General features: G+C 52.5%; 1 protein-coding gene and 1 long non-coding RNA gene across 3 annotated transcripts in view; both read left to right on the top strand.

Annotated features, from left to right (window-relative positions):
• Positions 1-11,504, top strand: part of LASP1 (LIM and SH3 protein 1) — a 37,997-nt gene extending 26,493 nt beyond the window's left edge. For both annotated transcript variants that reach the window (XM_040640716.1, XM_008689029.2), the window contains 3 exons: positions 5,533-5,653; positions 6,006-6,109; positions 8,586-11,504. In XM_040640716.1, coding sequence (XP_040496650.1) covers positions 5,533-5,653; positions 6,006-6,109; positions 8,586-8,759 — 399 coding nt within the window. In that variant the 3' untranslated portion in view covers positions 8,760-11,504. The remainder of the gene's footprint in view (positions 1-5,532; positions 5,654-6,005; positions 6,110-8,585) is intronic.
• A 1,659-nt stretch (positions 11,505-13,163) lies between these two features.
• On the top strand, positions 13,164-16,980 carry LOC103662142. Its single transcript, XR_005837419.1, has 2 exons — positions 13,164-14,399; positions 14,992-16,980. It is a non-coding gene; the product is annotated as an uncharacterized LOC103662142 (long non-coding RNA).
• The last annotated feature ends 1,568 nt before the right edge of the window (positions 16,981-18,548 follow it).

Here is an 18,548-nt window from a genome sequence, read left to right as displayed (position 1 = left end):
AAGATAGTGTTTAGAGAGCCACACCTTTTGTCTAGTATCCAAAATAATGTCCTCTATGTCGTTTGTCACTCACTTCCCAGGTGAGCACCCAACGACCCCTAGCTGTTTCCAGAAAGGCAGACCATCTTGCAAAGAGAGGAGATTTACCTCCCCGGAGGATATGCTCCGGATTAGAGAATTCACAAGCGAGAACATTTTGAAAAAGTGTCTGGTCTCCCCAGGTGGTGTTTAAAGGCTTTGGGTGTGTGCGGTCTGTCATCCGTCAGGTCAGTGTTGTCAATATAATTACCACTTCTCTAAAGGCAGACCTGTCTGCTTTCCGCACTGTGGCTAAAAAAGGCAGGGAGTAAAGCTTGGTTGAAAAGTGGAGCCGTTGTCTGGTACTGAGAATGTGTGAAAACTCTTGGGGCAGGGTCCTAGTAAGTTATATTCCTGGAGTAACTGTGTCTTCGTGAAGGGCGTGGAAAGGGTCGAGAGGCCAGGGCCTTGTGCTCTGGAATGCAGTGTATCCTTCTGGAATGGTCTTTGGTCCTGAGCTCCAACGGCTATAATGCACCGGGAAATTTTCATGGCTGAGACCCTTTTATGGGAGCCCCTGCCTCCCAGTAGAGAAGCTCTGCTTCTGCTTACCTACGTGTCTGCTTATATATTGATTTTCTGTGTACAATTCTGTGTCTTTTTCTGTGAAATGTAACACCCGGTAACACATACAGTAAACACCTGTGTTCACTGTGCAAGTCAAGAAACATTACCAAACTCCTCTTAAAATCGAGGGTTTAAAGTGCTAAAAACCTAGCTCTCATACAGTGAGCACCTGTCATATATTGCACTTAATTTTGGTGGAGGTCAGGACAGGCAGACGTACTGCCTGGTCAGTGAAAGAAAGTGCTGGGTACAATGAGACCCAGAACTGGTTAGTGCCCTGCCATTATCTGCAGGAGTGGGCAGTGTTCTGCAGAACCATAAAACCATAAACTTTGGGAATATCTTTGCCACAGGCGGAAATGCTTTGCATTTCCATCAGTGAAAAAATAATTCGCAGCACATATTCTTTAAGTTAGTTTCAGCCTTTAGAGGCTGGGCCTCACCAGTACTAAGTAGTAACGCCAAACAAAAACTCCATGCCCAGGGTCAGATGACCTGGACGCAGGCTCGTGGAGCAACCCGAGTGTAGTTTTTGACAGTGTGTGCTGTGCTTTCTTTTTCCTAGTTTTATTTTATTTTATTTTTAAGATTTTAATTATTTATTTGAGGGAGAGTGAGAGAGTGGGCGAGCATAAGCAGGGTGAGGGGCGGAGGGAGAAGCAGACTCCCCACTGAGCAGGGAGCCCGATGCGGGGCTCGATCCCTGGACCCTTGGGATCATGACCCAAGCAGAAGGCAGACGCTTAACCAACTGAGCCATCCAGGCGCCCCTAATTTTAATATGTAATTATTTTTACTAAACGCCATAGTTTGTTTTTCCTGACTTTGAACATATACTAGGTGTTCTTTTTGTGTCTGTCTTCCCTTGGTCAATACTGGGTTTAAAGAATCATCTACATATTTACACGTAGCTGTCTAGGTCATTCTTTTTCATTGCCATATACTATTCCATTTAATGCTTGTACCACATTTTACCGATTCTGGTGTTGGACGTGAGATTGCTTCCACGCGCTTTGGATGTCCCCATGCGTATTTCCGGGTGTTCGCCTGGAGCGGACTTGCTGGGTCTTAGAGTTTTTGACCCTTCCACCTTACCGGATAATGCTGATCTGTTTTTCAAGTGGCTGTGCTGATGGCCCCTCCTGCCAGCAGTGACGAGAGTTTCCGTTGCCCTACACCCTTAGACATATGCACTTTAGCCATTTTGATTGTGCGTAGTGGTGTCTTATTGCGGTTTTAACTCGCATTTCTGTGATGACTACTGAAGGTGAACAGATTCACGTTTGTTTTAAAAACAAAATATTGTCCGTCTGTCATAGGGAGCGGTATTGCGTGGCAGTTGAGAAGTAAGGATGCGATGTTCGCGCTGGATTCTGCTAACTCACCAGTTACCCGCCTCTGAGCGTGGGTGTCCCCATCTATAAAACGGGGGGGTGATGGTGATACATCGTCGTAGGGCTGGCTGGGAAGAGGAAATGAGTAATCCATGTAAGGGCACAAAATGGGCCCTCAGCAAGTGGGGACATTGTTACAAAAAATAGAGTCTGGCCGGTGAGTGGTGGTTCCGTTCCGAGCCTCGGAGCCCTCGTGGAGCATGATGTCGAATCACGTGCGAGCATCGTGCGGCATCTGTGTTCCAGCACAGTCAGGAGAGCAGGGGTTCAGAAAACAGAACGTCGGCTGGCAGAGAAAATGGGTTTCTGTATTTAGCTGTGGCATGGACCCTCCACTGGTCATCCCGGAGTCCCGGCTAGCAGGGGCCTGGGCCTCTCAACCCCCGTGCCCTTGGATCTTCTGGGCCTAGAACAGGGTGCTCAGGGGGCCCAACGACAGTTCGTTCTTTCTTTTTTTTTTTTTTTAAGATTTATTTATTTATTTTGGGGGGAGGGGCAGAGGGAGAGACTCTTTCAAGCAGACTCCACGCTGAGCGCAGAGCCAACGTGGGGCTCCATCCCACGACCCATGAGATCACGACCTGAGCTGAAACCAAGAGTCGGACGCTTAGCCGACTGAACCACCCCGGCGCCCATGACAGTTCTTAAGCTGAGGCCCTGCTGACACCTGTGGGCTTATGGTGACCCCCGTTCAGGGCGATCGGACTGCCGACTGTGGAGCAGGGGCCAGCTAGACCCCTGGAGCCTGGAAAATGTCTCTTTCCCTTTCCGATATGCTAACTCCCTTTGGTGCGCCTCTTCGCTTCTCACACCATTCGGTGGGTCGGCAAAGAAATAACGCAGAGTTCTCATTCGCTGGGGCAGGGAGGGAGAGGCAGCGGGGAGTGGCGGCGTCTTCTCCCAGTCGGCCCAGGCGGAGGGGCTGCACCCCTCTTATCCTGTCGTGCTGCCTTTTCTCTTCCCTCAAAGCGAGGGTGACCTTGTGGTCACCATCCCTGTTGCGAGTGAGAGGCACACTACTCGTGTTTATTCCAGAAGAGAAGACATGAAGTGGGGGGCGCCTGGGTGGCTCAGCTGTTAAGCGTCTGGGATCGAGCCCCGCATCGGGCTCCCTGCTCTGCTGGGAGCCCGCTTCTCCCTCTCCCACTCCCCCTGCTTGGGTTCCCTCTCTCGCTGTGTCTCTCACTGTCAAATAAATAAAATCTAAAAAAAAAAAAAGACATGAAGTGGGACGAGGGGCAGCCTTGGGCATGTGGTCACTCTGCTCCACGCCTGCCCCCAGGAGAGGGCCCATCTAGCTGTGACTCTGTCCCTGTGTCACGAGCCTCAGCCCTTCCTGGGTAATGAAAGCTCTGTCTTGGGAAGTCATTCAACTGCTGAGCACATTTTCCTCTTCTGTAAAATGGGAATTAAAGTGCACCTGTCCAGCTTCTTGTTCTAGGGGGATTATCACCAGGGCCGGGGGAGATAATGCCCAGGGCCGGGGGAGATAATGCGCCAAGAGCCTTCACGCACTCAGTGTGAGTCGCTGAGCCAGTGGGAAGGTTATTAATATTAACAGTAACAGGTGGTATGTACATCGGTGGTGGTGGGGAGGGTTCTTCTGTGTTCCGGCTGCCACGACTCCATCCACCTGGGGCAGCTGGCCCTAATTTTATAAACATTTACTCCTGTGCAGTGGCTTTGTAAGGACCAGGAGGATTCTGCCAGCCCTTGTGGAGACGCACGCATGTCCATACTTGCTTTCAGCTCTAGAGTCTGGTTAGGTTCCTGGACCCGGTCGGGAGCTTCAGGACCTCCTGGGAACAGATGGTACCAGGCCTTGTTTACAGATCGGGAAACTGAGGCCCAGAGAGGTAGGGACTCTCTCAGGGTCACCTGAGTAAGCAAAAAAAGCTGATGATCTTGCAGGGATGAGGCGTGGGAGGGCCACTGCGGCCATGACGAGGGACCGAGTCTCTTAGGGCACTGACGGGGGATAGCTCTGGGCATTGGCTCCTTGGTACGGAGAAGGAGCTGGGACCGACATACACTCTTCCCCGGGGCTCTCTGTCACCCCTTCACACCCAGAGAAGGTGGCTGTCACGCAGGGAAGCTGGGCTCCCAGCATTAGGGACACTTGTCCCCCCCCCCCACCCAGTGCAGGCCTCTGTCCACGGCTACACTACACTCCCCCTCCCCTGGTCACTGGCTCCCGGGGTCAGGGCTCTCTTCTTCCACAGAAAGTAAACACAGGAAGGTGACCTTTCTAACCTCCAGGACAAAAGTCGGAAGGGCAGTTGCCTTGTGAGCCTGAAGGCCTCAGGAGGGGTGGCCCCTCTCCTTATCACCCCCCCCACCAGTGGACAGGGGTCACTGAGGGAGTGGGGTTCAGGGACACTCGCCTTTTGCTCTTGTCTTTGGAATCTCAGAGCAGGTCACTGGCCCTGTGTCTGAAAACTTCACTCCTAGATGCCTTTCCGGGTAGAAGTTGAGGGGTCCCATAGATTCTCAGCCTGGCCGGGGCTGGCTGCCTCCGCCTGAGGAATGGCGCTCAGCCCGTCTCGCCATTTGGGGGTAGGTCCCTGCCGGGGCCTGAAGGGAAGGGGCAGGGAAAGGAGGGGCTGGTGCGGAGCCAGACCCCTAAGTGAGGCATTGCCGCCGCCCTGCCTGTCCTCCCAGCCCAGGCTGCGGTGAGTGTCATTTCGCCAGTGGAGCCTGGTGCTGTCATCGGCCACACCCGCAGACCTTTAGCCCAGCTGCTCAGTGTAAGCCCTGCCTGGACAAGTGTTAACTCTTGCCCTCCTTGCAAAGCGAACGCCAGGGAGTGGGAGAGAAGGCAGCCGAGAACGTGGGAGGGGATGGCCAAAAGGGACTGCCCTGGGCTTGGGACAGCTCCCGTCAGGCCTTGGGGCACAGAATCCCTGGTTCCTTCTGCTCCAGAGAACAGGGTGGGCTTTGCTCGCCTCCCTGCCTCGATGAGGAGGGAGGACCTTGCATTTCTTGCCCTCCAGCCTGGGCTCCTCAGCAGAGCTCTGTGAAGTCATGCCCACCGAGGCCGAACTGCCTCATGATTAACTAAGCCCGTGGGCCCTGGAATCTGCATGACCCGGGGCAGCTCGCTTCACGGGTCAGTGCCTTCGTTTCCTTCTTGTCTGTTAGATGGGGACTGTCCTACCCCCCCTCCTAGGTGCCGACAGGCGAACATGAGCCTGTGAGGTAGAACGCCCAGCACAGCGCCTGGCGCCCAGCAGCTACTCCGGGAGCAGGCGTTCTTGTCCTCCACCAGTCCTTGAGGTGGACACTGCTGTCCCAATTTACAGAGGTGGAACCTGAGGCCCAGCAAGGTTAATCCAAGGGTACACAGCCGGTGTGCCTCCCCCAAGAATCTGGTCCCCTAAGCCTGTAGCCCTCAGGGAGTCTCTCCTCTCCTGGGAGACCGTAAGTGGCCCCAGGAAGGGACCGTTGGTTGCTTTGCTGTGAGTCCTTCACCCAGCACTTTCTGCCGCTGCAGATAAAATACCATGAGGAGTTTGAGAAGAGCCGCATGGGCCCTAGCGGGGGCGAGGGCATAGAGCCCGAGCGCCGAGATGCCCAGGAGCAGCCGCCCCACCACATCCCGACCAGCGCCCCGGGTGAGCGTGAGGCCTGTGGGGGCGGAGGGCCGGGGAGCGGGCCGGCGGTGGGATGGGGAGGCGGTTGGAGAGAACCCTTGTGTGCATGCGCCCCAGCCCGGCAGGGGCATGAGCAGAGCGGTCAGGGTCGGTGCCGGCTCCCAGCATGCTGGCGGAGAGACAGCCCCTGTTGTAGAGTATGCAACACCAGCAGACGTGCACGCACGGACAGACGAGCCTTCGAGAAGTGGGGCCTGAGCAAGGTTGGGGGAGTGGAAACGCCTGTTAGGGACTCCGTGTGGGACGGTAGGGGGCTCCGGGAGGGATTGGGTTTGGCAAGACAGTTTCTGAGCCCTGTCTCCCCCTCTTGCAGTTTACCAGCAGCCCCAGCAGCAGCAGGTGGCACAGTCCTATGGTGGCTACAAGGAGCCTGCGGCCCCGGTCTCCATACCACGCAGCGCTCCAGGCGGGGGCGGGGTGAGTAGCTCTGTCCTGGAGCCGGGAGGTAGGGTGGGAGGTCTGGAAGCCTGAGGAGGCCTAGGTGGATGGGCCGAGGGAAGGCCTTGTGGTCGCAGCTCCTAGATTCTCCTTAGAAACCCAGCCAGGAGGCTTGGCTTCCCCTGACCTTTGACCCCAGCTCCTGTTGTTCTCTGCAGGTGATAGGGACCTCAGCCTCTGAGCAGAGGCAGTGTGGTTAGCGCACCGAGCCCCGGGCTGGGGTTGGGGCCCCACGTTCCAGCTCCCGTGGACTTTGCACAAGTCACCTCCCCCTGCTCAGTTTCCTGACTCCAGCTCCCCAGGAGCACACGAAGCACCTTCCTGCCTGGGGCCTTCCAGACCTTGGCCCCGCTCCCCACTCTTCATGAGATGACCCCCGCCTCCCATGTCCTTCAGATCTCCCCTTGCCCCTGCCTCTGAGCAGTCCTTCCCCAACCCCTGCCCCCATGTCAGGGGGGTCTCCCCTGACATCTCTGTCGCTCCTCCCCACCGCTTCCCTTCAGAGCACTTTTCCCAACTCAGAACTGTTCTGTGTGTTAACTTCTGTCTGCGTCCCCTGTGGATTTGAAGCTCTGTGCGGGCGGGGCAGTGTCTTCCTGGTTCAGCAGCTCTGAGCCAGTCACAGAGCGGGCACTCATCGACGCTGCCAGGTCGGCGATGAGCAGAGTCGGAAATGGGGCAGGATCAGGCTTACCGTCCTTAGAGTGGAAGTCCCCGGTCTATAAATCCTGCTGAGCCACCCAGCCTGAGCTCCTGGCCGTGCTCAGCTCCTCTGTGTCCGGTTCCTGGGAATCAGAAGTAGCTCGTGGAGGAACTGGAGAGCCAATACTTAGAGAAGTAAAGTAGCCTGGGATACGTGTCCTCCTCGAGCCTCATGCTGTGGGCACAAGGGAGTAGACAAGGGAGTGTCGGTGCCGTGTAGGGTGCTGGGCAGGACCGGGAAGTCATCTGTAGGATAAGATTCCAGATGGACCAGCCAGTCCTTCAAATACTCGCTAAACCTGTTTTGGACATGAGGGGTTTGGCTCTGAATAAAAGACCACCTTCCTGCCATCTTGGAACTTATATTTCAGTCAGGGAGACCAATAAGAAGGCAATACATAAGTAGGCGTATAATGTAAGCTCGAATAGTGGCACAGGCTGGAGAGAAAAAGACAGCAGGGTGATGGGAGGGAGAGCAGCAAAGTCCTCAGTGTGGTTCAGGGAGCGAGCAGCTGCAAAGGCCCTGGGGCCAGCAGGAAGGCCAAGGCGGTGAGAGGGGAAGAGGGTAGGAGATAAGGTCAGATCATGCAGGGACTTGTAGGCCACAGGAAGGCCTTTGTGATTGGTGAGCTATGCAGAGTGAGAGGTTTTGATTTATGTTTTTAAAGGCTCTGGCGGCTCTGTGAGAAAAGGCAGCAGAAGGTTGAGGGCGGAAGCAGGGAGACGAGGGAGGGGCTGCTGCGGAATGCTGGCGGCAATTCAACCGAAGAGATAGAGGCAGAGTTGGTGATAAGAGATCAAGGTCACTTCGCGGGGGCCGGGTGTGACCTCTTACCCCACACAGAGCTTTGGGGCTGACGGAGCTGGTTTCTGCTGCTTGGAAGAAAGTTTGCAAGTTGCTGCTGGCTGGCTCTGTCAGTGGAGCACATGACTCCTGATCTCGGGGTCTGTGTTAGAGATTATAGAGATGACTTAAAAATAAAATCTTAAAAAAAAAAAAGAAGAAGTTTGGTGCTAGAGAAGGTGGGACACTGCTGAAGGATTTAAAGCCAGGGAGTAACATGACCAGATCTGCAGTTTGGCAGCTTCCGCCTGAGATCACAGTTGATGAACAGATCGGAGGCCAGAAACAGCAGGGCTGAGCAGGGGTCCCAGCAGAGTGGAAACACGGGGGCAGATCTGGGAGGTCCCTGAGAGGCCCCTCCAGTCCTGGACCCATCGGCACACAGATCCCAGGGCCCGGGCTGGGGGGCCATGAAGGCTGAGCTGACCCCCAGAGTCAAGTGCATGTAAAGGGCAGCAAGGACGTTAGAATCTCGCCCACCTCCAAGACCGCAGCTGGACTGCAGCTGCTTTCACTGGGCCTTTCTCAGGCCAGGGGCTTAAGCTTACGATTTTGGCTGAGGTTGGAGGGTGGAACCTCTTGTGTCCCCTGGAGATTTTTCTCCCCAGAAGACGTCTTTAAAACACCACCGAGCCTCGTATTCACGGACCTGCTGCATTCCTGTTGCAGGAGGTGGGTCAGAGCTGTGGCAATCTCCGTCCCGTCCTGGGCCTGGCTCTTCCCAGATGCCAGATAATGGGAGATAGGGTGATGGGTCTCAGACAGTGAGACCCGGAGGTGAGAAAATTCACGGCGGAGCCTTCCCGGTCTCCCAGGCCTGGGTTCTGTGCTGGTCCCGGCTCTGGCCCCTGGTCCTGTAGGGTTGATAGACGGGCCGGCCCCGGGCTGACGGTGTCCCCACCCCTGCAGAAGCGGTACCGCGCTGTGTATGACTACAGCGCCGCGGACGAGGACGAAGTCTCCTTCCAGGACGGGGACACCATCGTCAACGTGCAGCAGATCGACGACGGCTGGATGTACGGGACCGTGGAGCGCACCGGCGACACGGGGATGCTGCCGGCCAACTACGTGGAGGCCATCTGAGCCCCCGGCCCCGCCCCGCCCCCGGCCGTCTTCAGTGCATTCCACCGCATCGCATCTGTCCTGGGCGGACCCGTCCCCCCTTCAGTGTCTCTGTTCTTTCCAATCCGCGACAGCTTGTTTATCCCCACCCTCCTCCAGCTTCTTTTGCCAACTGAAGCCTTGTTCTGCCACTTTCGCGGGCTCTTCTCTGGCAGGTTTTCCCTTGACCAACTTCTTGGTTTTCTCTCTGGACGGAACAGGTGTGGACCTCTCTGGGGGAGGCTGAGGCCCCGGAGAGCTGGTCTGGAATTGGAGACCCTTTGGCTCCCAGGCCTCTGCCTTCTCTCTTTTCTGCCCCCTCAGACCTTCCTGCCCTCCTCACACACCCAAACTTTCCAGGACTCCCAGGGGAGGGGCTCCGTACATTCCCAGAGTGGGACCCCACCAGCCTGGTCCCTGGGCTGGGCTTTGCCTCTGCTTCTCAAAGACGGGGCTCCTGGCCCTCGGAGGGGGCCCCTCGCCACCCTCTCCCACTCTCAAGGACCACAGAGGAGGGTAGAGTCCCCCCTTTGGGATTCATTCGTCCCTCCCCACATGTGTTCCTTCTCACACTGTGATTTCGCTCTCCTGCCCACGTGGAGCGGTGCGGGCGAGGAGCTCCCCAGGAAGTTCAGCTTGGGTCAAGTGCTCGCCTCTCTCACTTTTAGGGACAGCTGCAGGAAGGAGGGGAACGGGGTGTTCTCTCCGGCAGCCCTTTTCCTTCCTCCTCCCCCCAGTCTCCGGGCGCCCTGGCTGGCTCCTGCACGGTGAGCCAGCCCCCCCCCCCAAGCTCTGGGTTAGGTGGGCCACACCCCCCTCCTCCCCATGAGAAGATGTCTCGGGCCTCCCACGGCCGCCCCTCCTTGGCCCAAAGCCAAGTGGACTGGAACTGTGCAGAGCCACAGGACCTTCTGTGTCTCCAGAACTCCGCATGTGGGGGAAGAGCGCGTCTGGATCTGTGAGAGGCCAGCGGCAGCGAAGTCAGGGTCCAGGCCCGCAGGAGTCTCTGGGGGGGCCCCTGGGGGAGAGAAGTTTCCTTGTGGTTTCTTTGGTGTGAAAATTCCTCCTTTCCTTCAATTGCCAAATGGCAGAAGCCCACCCACCCCCTTTCTAGTGTGCTGGGCCGAGGTGAGGGGGGTGGTCGTGGGGTCGGCGGGGCTGATGGGGCCCGCAGCTTGCTGGGGTGAGGAGGGGGCAGGCGTCGTGGCTCTAGGCCTCTTCTTTCCCCCCAAGTCTGTGTCCTGGGCTACAGAGGAGGGGGTGCCTCCCCGCTCCCCACCCCCTGACCTCCCCCTCGCTAACCTCAGGCCCTCTTGAAGCAGAAGGAGAAGGTTCCAGAGCTTCAAAACTGGAAGCACAGACCCCGGGACAAGGAAGGGAAAGATGGTGCTATTTCCAAGTCCCTTCTCTCGCTCGCTGGCGACTGTGACGACCCTTGCTTGGCTTTATTCATCTCGGGGCTCTCTCAACAACCCTCTGGGCCTCCCCATCTTGTCTTCACCTCAGGCTCCAGGGTTGACATCTTTGCCTCCTTGTACCTTCAGGGGAGGGAGGGCCCTGCAGGCAAATTTCAACAATCAGGTCCTCACTGCTTGGGGGTTGACCTCGGAATATTTTCCCCAGATCAGAAGGTTGAAGAAACGACTGTTGGAGTGGGAAGAGCCCTGCCCGACCTGTCTCTCTTCCTCTGGCCCCGGCCGAGGTGAAGGCAGGTGGAGGGTTTTTATGTTGGACGATTTGGGGGATGAGGGAGGAAGGGAGGAAGCAGTTTGGGGAGCTTTGGGGTAGGCAGCAGTCCATTACCTTCCCTCTTGATCTCAAAGCACAACTTGGATTTGGGGACCAAAGGTCAGAGACGCGTCCTGTTGGAGGACCTGTGCTGGGAGCATGGGGAGAGGTGGCAGGAAAGCTTACAGGAGCAAGAAGCGGCCTGTTTTCCCTTCGCTTTGTTTTCTTTCCAAAACAAGGCAGGCCAGCCACTGGAATTTTGCTGTCGGCCCCTCTGCTCCTCCCGTCCTAAAAATAGGGGATCTTTTCTTACACACCCCCAGAGAGAGGGACTGTCACACTGGTGCTGAGGGACCCAGGGGCTGCTAGGAGTCCTTGCTCATTTCCAGAACCATCCATCCCTATAAGAGCACAGAACCGAGGGCTGGGCCAAGTCCCTGGCCTTTTCCTACAGTTCATAAAAGGTCTTTGGCCAATCTAATCCCAGGAAAGAAGATGCATCAACGCTAGAATGTGAATATAACTTTAGTGGACCAATAAGAAAATGCAAGAAGCCCCATGGTGAGAAAAGTGAATTCTGTCACACTGCTTCCTATTTTCGTCCTCATGTCCCTCCAGGGAAAACAACTTTATTGCTCCATTTCTGCCTTTTTCCTCTCACATATGCACTTTGGGCCTTTTTTTTTTTTTAATAGCTGGAAAAAAAAATACCACCCCGCAAACCTGTATTTAAAAAGAAACAAATGACCATGTGAAATTTGCCTCTGTCCAAACATTTCATCCGTGTGTGTGTGTGTTTGTGTGTGTGTGTGTGTGTGAAGCCGTCCATTCATCTTTTTATATGGGGTGGTTGTCTTTTCTTGGTCTGTTCTGGTCCCCTCCCTCGTGGGCTTGTGCTTGGGATCAACTCTTTCTGGCCTGTTATGATTCTCAACGTTTGACTTGGACCACAAGTGAATCTTTCTCCTGGTGACTCAAATAATAAAAGTATAATTTTTACCTGTGGACTTGGTTTTCTCTCTGGCTCTGAAGTGCTCTGTGTGTGTGTATGTGTGCGTGCGTTCACACGTGTGTGTGTGTGCCTGTGTTCATGCGCCACGGGTTTGGGGGGCATTAGCCCGGCCCCCTCCCGAGAGCCCTGCTGCCCTTCAGGGAGAGAATGACCAGTTGGAAAGCTGTCAGCCTGGGGCGGCAGTGCGATGGGGACTTGGCACCTACTTCTCATGGAGAATTCTTCCTGCGGGTCTGCTCCTGGCTGCCCCTCGCTGCCCAGCTTGGTGACACTCCCAGAAACTTCCCTGAGCTCCTGTATTTCCCTCTTCTGTCTGACTTGCTTAGTGAGGCACCTGTCCCCCCGCTAGCCAGGGCCCTCGCAGGGCAGGTAGTGGGTGCAGGTCCTCAAATCCCCAGCGCCTGTCCTGGGCCGGGCACGTCACTGCTCAACAGATCGTCTTGCACTGATGCGGGAGCTCGGCCCGGGGGGGCACGTTCAGCCCTCTGCCACTGCCTGGTGCCCAGGAAGAGCTTGGCGCTGTGTGAGGAATGAAATGACAGAGGGACAGTCTGGGTGGGGTAAGAGGGGGAATGAAGCCATCTTATGAGCCCAAAGCAGTACTCAGCCGAGTCACTACCGCCCTGGGTATCTCACGGACGGGGTTCTGAGACCCAGGGAGGCCGTGATTTGGTAGAAGTCGCACAGCCAGTGGCAGGGCCCGAGGTCTCAGGACCCACCGTGTGACGGTCACACCTCACGCCGTGCTGCCTTGCCATGGTGGGCCCTGCGCCCCTGCCCTTTGCACCTCACATCTTTGTATCTGACCCCCTGCTCTGTCCTTTGCTCCAGGAGCCCTGGGTCGGACCTCCATTCAAAGGCCGGGTGGCCTCCCCTCTTCTGCGGGGTTGGGAAGGGGACAGTGGTAGGAAGGAATCTGGAGCCTTCCCTCCCAGGTCAGTGCCACCGCCACCGTCAGTCTCCCATCCAGCTGCTTTGTGGAGAGCGGTCTTGCCCACTGGGGGCTCAGCAGGGGGGAGGCAATCCCTGATTGCGGGGGAGATGAAGGGGGCCCTCCCCGAGCCTGGGTAATGCGAGAAGGAAAGAGGCGGGTCTGCAGGGTCTGAGTGGTGTAGGGAGCGTCGGAGGCTGGGGTGGGATCATTAAAGACAGTCCGGATGGACACCCACTTCCTCTCCGAAGGAGCAGGCTGCCTAATATTTTCCCAGCAGAAGGGAATGAGTTGGCAAATCTTGCCTCCTGTTGGCCTGCCCCCTTTTGTCTGCCGAGCGGCAGCCCCCCCCCCCCAGGAGGCTTCATTCACCGGAGCGATCGGAGGAGGGGGCAGTCTGCTTGGGAGGGAAGCTGGGCTGCGACTCCACTCCCCCCTCACAGAAAGCTCGGGGCTCTACCTCCTGGGCACGGGCCAATGGGAGCAGTTTCTAGACCCCCTTCTAGAAGGGGCCTCAGTTCCCGCGGCCTAGCATGTGGAAGGGGGTCACTCGTGCCCTCACCCCGCCTTCCCCAGGGCTTTCAAAAGAACTACCGAGGGTGGAACGGAGGACACGAGGCCTCAGAGATGTCACAGGGAGTATTTTTAATTAAACATGGACTAACGAAGACATAAAAAGGCATAAAAACAACAGAAGACAACTGAGTAGCCATCACCCAGTTTAAAAAATAAAACATTAATTCTCCTTTCCCCTCAGAAGGCGTCCCTTGAATTTGCATATCTAGACACTGTCCCCGCACAGGGACGGGCCTGGGAGTTCGATAGTGCCCTCTCTGGACGGAACACTGTCCTGGGTTCTCTGAAGAGGGCACAGAAGAGAGCAAGAATGCGGGTCATGACCACAGAGACAAGGGACAAGGGACTCTCTGGAGGAGAGACTCTGGCGTTCCCACAGTACATGGAGGGACTCGAGCAGTGCAGGGAGGGCCGAGGGCCCTTTCAGACAAAAAGGTGAGCCAGTCGGGGGGCGAGAGAAGAATACGGGCTCCAGAGTGTGTAAGCCTAGTGCTCTATCTTGGTCTCCCCCACTTCCAACGAAACATCAGGCAGGTTCCTGACCAGCTCGGAGCCTCATCTAGAAAAGACTTGCAGGGAAGTTGACATTACAGCCAGTGTGCAGGTCTGGCCCAGGACAGGAAGCCCACCAGGGTTCGCTCCAACCCCAGAGAGGCCAGCGGGGACTCCCATGAAGACCTCCGTCTCTGTCCCTCCATAACGTGACCTTTACAACCGCCCATGGCCCAGCCAACTCCCAACCATTATTTTTCTGAGATAATTTGCCACCGATGCGTCAAAGGACAAAGGCAGAAGGCAGGCAGTCAGGAGGATTCGTGCCTCGGGCATCGGGGTAGAGCTCGGATTCCTCCTACGTCCCTATCACGCAGGCTCCATTTAGCTACAAAGGGATGGGATGGGGTTCCTGGGCAGAAATGGCGCCTCCTCACTTCTGCCGGGTCTAAATCGAGCCGTGCCTTGGTTACCCGCTCCCGGGCTTCGTGATTGGTTGGCCGNNGGAGTGGGGGGGGGGAGCAGGCTGCGGATGGAGCCGCAGCATCCCTTAGTCTCGGGCCCCGGGAGGGGGAAGGGAAAAGACCGAGCGGCGGAGGGAAGAGGGAGCCATTGCTTCCGCTGGCTGCAACCGGCGCGCTCGCAGCTCCCGTCCGCCCGGCATCCAGAGGCTTCCTCAGCCGAGGACTCCATAATGCTGGATATTTTCATCCTGATGTTCTTTGCCATCATAGGCCTGGTCATTCTGTCCTACATTATCTACCTGCTGTAGCGCTGCGGCTGCGGCGGGGAGCCCTCGGCACAGCTCAGGATGAAGCTGACCGGCCGGGATCCCTGCTTTGTGGACGCACCGGTGGATTTGGGCTTCTGGTCGTTATTTCGGGTATTGATTCAAAAACAAAACTGCAAGAGATCTTGTTATCCTATTTATCCCCCCTCAGAGGCATTCCTATAGCCTTTCTCAGATCACTCTGCAAAGAATAAGAAATGCCATCTTCTTTCTTGGAGACCCAATTTAAAAATAACGATTTTTTACAATGGAACATAAAACCCACAGTGCCAAGGATTTTTAGATAGAATGGGGTGGGAGTGGTGTGCTTGGGGGGAGGGGCTATTCTTTCCTAGTTTTTTTCCTTCAAGTTAGGTGCTCAGACTCCAAGTTGTCTTTTTTTTTTCCTCTCTCTCTCTCTCTCTCTCGGTAATTAAAGGTGAAACACGTCTTTATATGTCAGCAGAGTGGTTTGCAATGATGCTTCCATAGTTGCATTAATTAGTGAGTGACTCGTTTTCACTTGAAGATGAAGTAGCTGATGAAATGGACTGGGGAGCGGGGTCTGGGGGAGCCGTCCTTTCCCTGCTGGGGTTTGGTGGCGAGGAGAGAGGAACGAATTCATTTGTCAGTCCGCGGCCAACACGGGGTTGCTGATAGCGTCCCCGCGAGTCCCGTCTGAGCCTTGTTTCTGGGTTTCCCACAGCTCCTGGTCTGCAGTCCAACCAGAGGCCTCTTATCAGCAGCGACAGCCCTGCTGCCCAGCAGCCCTCTTCCAGAGCCTTCCGGATATGGTTAACCACTGTCGGGCAAGGGGCTTTTGGAGCTCCGAGGCGGAGGCCGTCCGCTGGGACCGCAGGAGCGCGTGGGCGAGGCTGGCCGATGCTGTGCGCGCTCGAGCTGTCGAGACAGGGTGCCGAGGACGCAGGGCCGGCATGCAGGCTCCTTAGAGTTACCCTGCAGAGCCGCTCAGATGCTCGTCTTGACAGCCTTTCTTTAGGTGTAAACGCAACATAGGGTGCTCAGCTGTGTTCTTTCCTTTCCCTCTCACGCGCAGGGGGCCCCGCGTAAGTCCAAGGGCACATCGTCTATGAAGTGGTCACTTTATCACTGTCTCTGCAGACCGCGGTGTGAGCTCGTGTGGTAGCCCTTGTCTCGCTCCCCAGCCGGAAGGAACTTGTCGTTTGAATTTTTAAGATTTATCATCTTTTTTCCCCACTCCATACCACTTGTGCCCCAGCTTCTCAGTTCAAGAGAGAAATGGTTCTATAGTCCTCATTCTTTGTGACTGGTTGAATTATAAATTATTGAAAGAGGGTAGCTATACCTCATCTTACTTGTTGTTTGGGGGGACAAAAATCTCCTACTCCCAAACCATATGTTGTGGAATCCAGAGTAGACGTGGGTCCCAAGTCTGTGGTACCTATTCCTTTGAAAAATCCATCATAATTGTTCTACATTTGATTTTCCTTTCTCGCTTAAAAGTAAACAAGGAAAGGAGAAAGATTAACTTATAGTTTTGATTAAAATGTTGTTTTCAATTTCCATGTCTTAAAAAGAAGTAAAATGAAGGCACTACAATATATGATCCAATTAAAATGGAAAACTTGCATTTTAAAATTCTGGCCATGAAAAAACCCTGCTCTAAAAGCATTGTCTTGGCAACAAATGAATGACCTTCAATAAGTCATTTAACCTTCAGGTCGTCTGTTTATTCTGACAAACGAAAAGGCTGGACTAGAAAATTGTTACTTATTTATTATGTTATTATTTATGAAATTTTAAATTGTTTTTAATTTTAAAATTCCCCTTTCCATTTTAAAATTCTACAATTCTAGGATGCATTTACCGGTAGTTTGCTTTTTTGCTCTCTCCACGTGACATTTTATAATGAAAACTCAACTGCAAAACTTTTTTTTTTGGCACCACCAACCACACTGTGAGGAGAAAATGACACTATTTATTTACTCCAAACATGTACCAGTGACAATTTGCTAAGCTGTTTGGGGAATATTAACGTGAGCAATACTACGTGGGGGTATGTAACAGAAAGAGGTGATCTGACAGATACGCTAATGTAGGAGGCATGGGTCTGAACATTAATACTATTTGGGGAGGATCTTCAGTTATCTGGGGAGTCCTAGACATGACATTTCCCACTAAAACATTCCTCTGACTCTTTGGCCTAACTTCGTGTTTCAAACTGAAATTTTTTCTACTTCACGGCGAGGGTCAGTGTTTTGAAGGGGTCCAAGTTACCCAGTTAATTATCGTGGTATGGATCTTCAAGTTTTAGTCTCTAACCAAGTTCGCTCTGAAGTCTTTTATGAGGGCAAGGCTCTTTAGCCTGTATACATGCGTAGCTGAAACCACTGAACAATTCAGTGAAAACAAGCAGCCAGTTTCAGCTACACCCCTTCGATACATATCACTGGTATTGGGTGCGGCGGAAGGTGGAAGGACATAGAAAGAGTGCCCATATTACTTGTGAAATATTATGGTTTTAAAAAAATAAGTGATTAAGTTTTGGAAGAAATTTTGGACTTTGCGCCTGTATTCATGCTATAATATGCCAGTTTATAATAGTTTTACGGTGTCCATCATTTAGATACATTTTTAAAATTTCACATTTAAACTGTTTGTATACTGGCATATATTGCCATCCTCATACATAATAAAACACTGAAAAAAGTCACTTCTGTAATATGAAGTTTTGTATAAATTTTACAAATCTGTCATAAGGCAATCCTGTCCTATAGAGTGAGTATCATACTTGGCCCACATCAATGCAGTAAAAACATCTCTAAATAATTGTAGGTTGCTTAGAAAAAATTAATGTGGCATTACACTAATTCCTGCTTTCTTGACAAAAATAGAGATTTGTATGGGAAAGTGATGTATTTTATTTCAGGAGAAAGAGGATATATTTTGGGAAATGGTTAAATAATGGAAAGATGAATGTTACTAAATTTTGAGCCACCTAAGACTCATTTTTCTGGGTTTACAGAATCAAATCCAAACTTTCTGAGCTTGCAACTTGGCAGGACACGATTTATTAAATTTCAGAAAATGTGTTTGCTTTTAAAAGGCTTAAAATTAGCATTATTCAGAGTTCAAATCCCTTAAAAGTATCATTTTAATTTTAAATTACTCAAAAAAAGTGTATTTCCCTTAATAAAAGATTAAGCATAGATGGAATGGAAGACTGTCTTTGTAAATTACATGCTTTGGCTTTTACCACACTGCAGATATTTGCTAAACCTAGAATGACCTCTTCTAAGTTAGTTTTGCTCCCATCTACTTTATTTTATTTTATTTTTTTTAAGATTTTATTTATTTATTTGACAGAGAGAGACAGCCAGCGAGAGAGGGAACACAAGCAGGGGGAGTGGGAGAGGAAGAAGCAGGCTCCCAGCGGAGGAGCCCGATGTGGGGCTCGATCCCATAACGCCGGGATCACGCCCTGAGCCGAAGGCAGACGCTTAACGACTGTGCCACCCAGGCGACCCCTGCTCCCATCTACTTTAAACAAAAAACCAAAGTCACATATAAAAGCAGAAACAGAAAAAGCCACTGACACAACTTCCATTATGAACTCAAACATGCTAAGGCAGATACATTTAGACATATTTAAGAACTTCTTTGTTCTTAGAAAAACAGATCTTATGGTCATGGGAAATTGCAGGTAATCCACAGTATTTAATTACATATTTTGTTTTTTGAAACTCATGTTAAACTATGATAATTGTAGTATTTGGAACATTAATTGCTTGGGAATCTGGTCTCTGAATTAAATAGCAGAATAGTATAGAATACTGTTCTACTTATAGGTTATTGTTCAATTTATGAGTTGTTGCTAGTAAATGAAATTATCTAAGTAATTAGCTTCTATACTGTAATACTAAGCATAAATATATAGATAGATATGTAGTTAATGGCAACATTATATTAAGATGCTTTGTGTTTTGATCATGTTAGAGCTATAACTAACAGCTTAAATAAAAATAAGTTCCACCATAAGAAATAAAGGAATTATACTCTATGGCTTACATAATAGCAAACTCTATACAAGTTAGAATGTTTCTAATTTAACTTTTATTAATATGAATAAATAACAAATTAAATAAAATTTAGCAAATATTTAGGTATCGAAGACATTTTACCATAAATACAATACTTTAAAAATAACAATGCATATTTTTCAGTTTTGTACACATCTATAAGAAAGCCTTTGAGGGCTCAACTAAAATTTTTTTTAAGTCT

This window comes from Ursus maritimus, unplaced genomic scaffold (genome assembly GCF_017311325.1).
Source record: "Ursus maritimus isolate PB19 unplaced genomic scaffold, ASM1731132v1 scaffold_24, whole genome shotgun sequence".
Classification (NCBI taxonomy): domain Eukaryota; kingdom Metazoa; phylum Chordata; class Mammalia; order Carnivora; family Ursidae; genus Ursus; species Ursus maritimus.
Note: the sequence above shows the minus strand (reverse complement) of the source record. Positions and strands in the feature narration are given on the sequence as shown.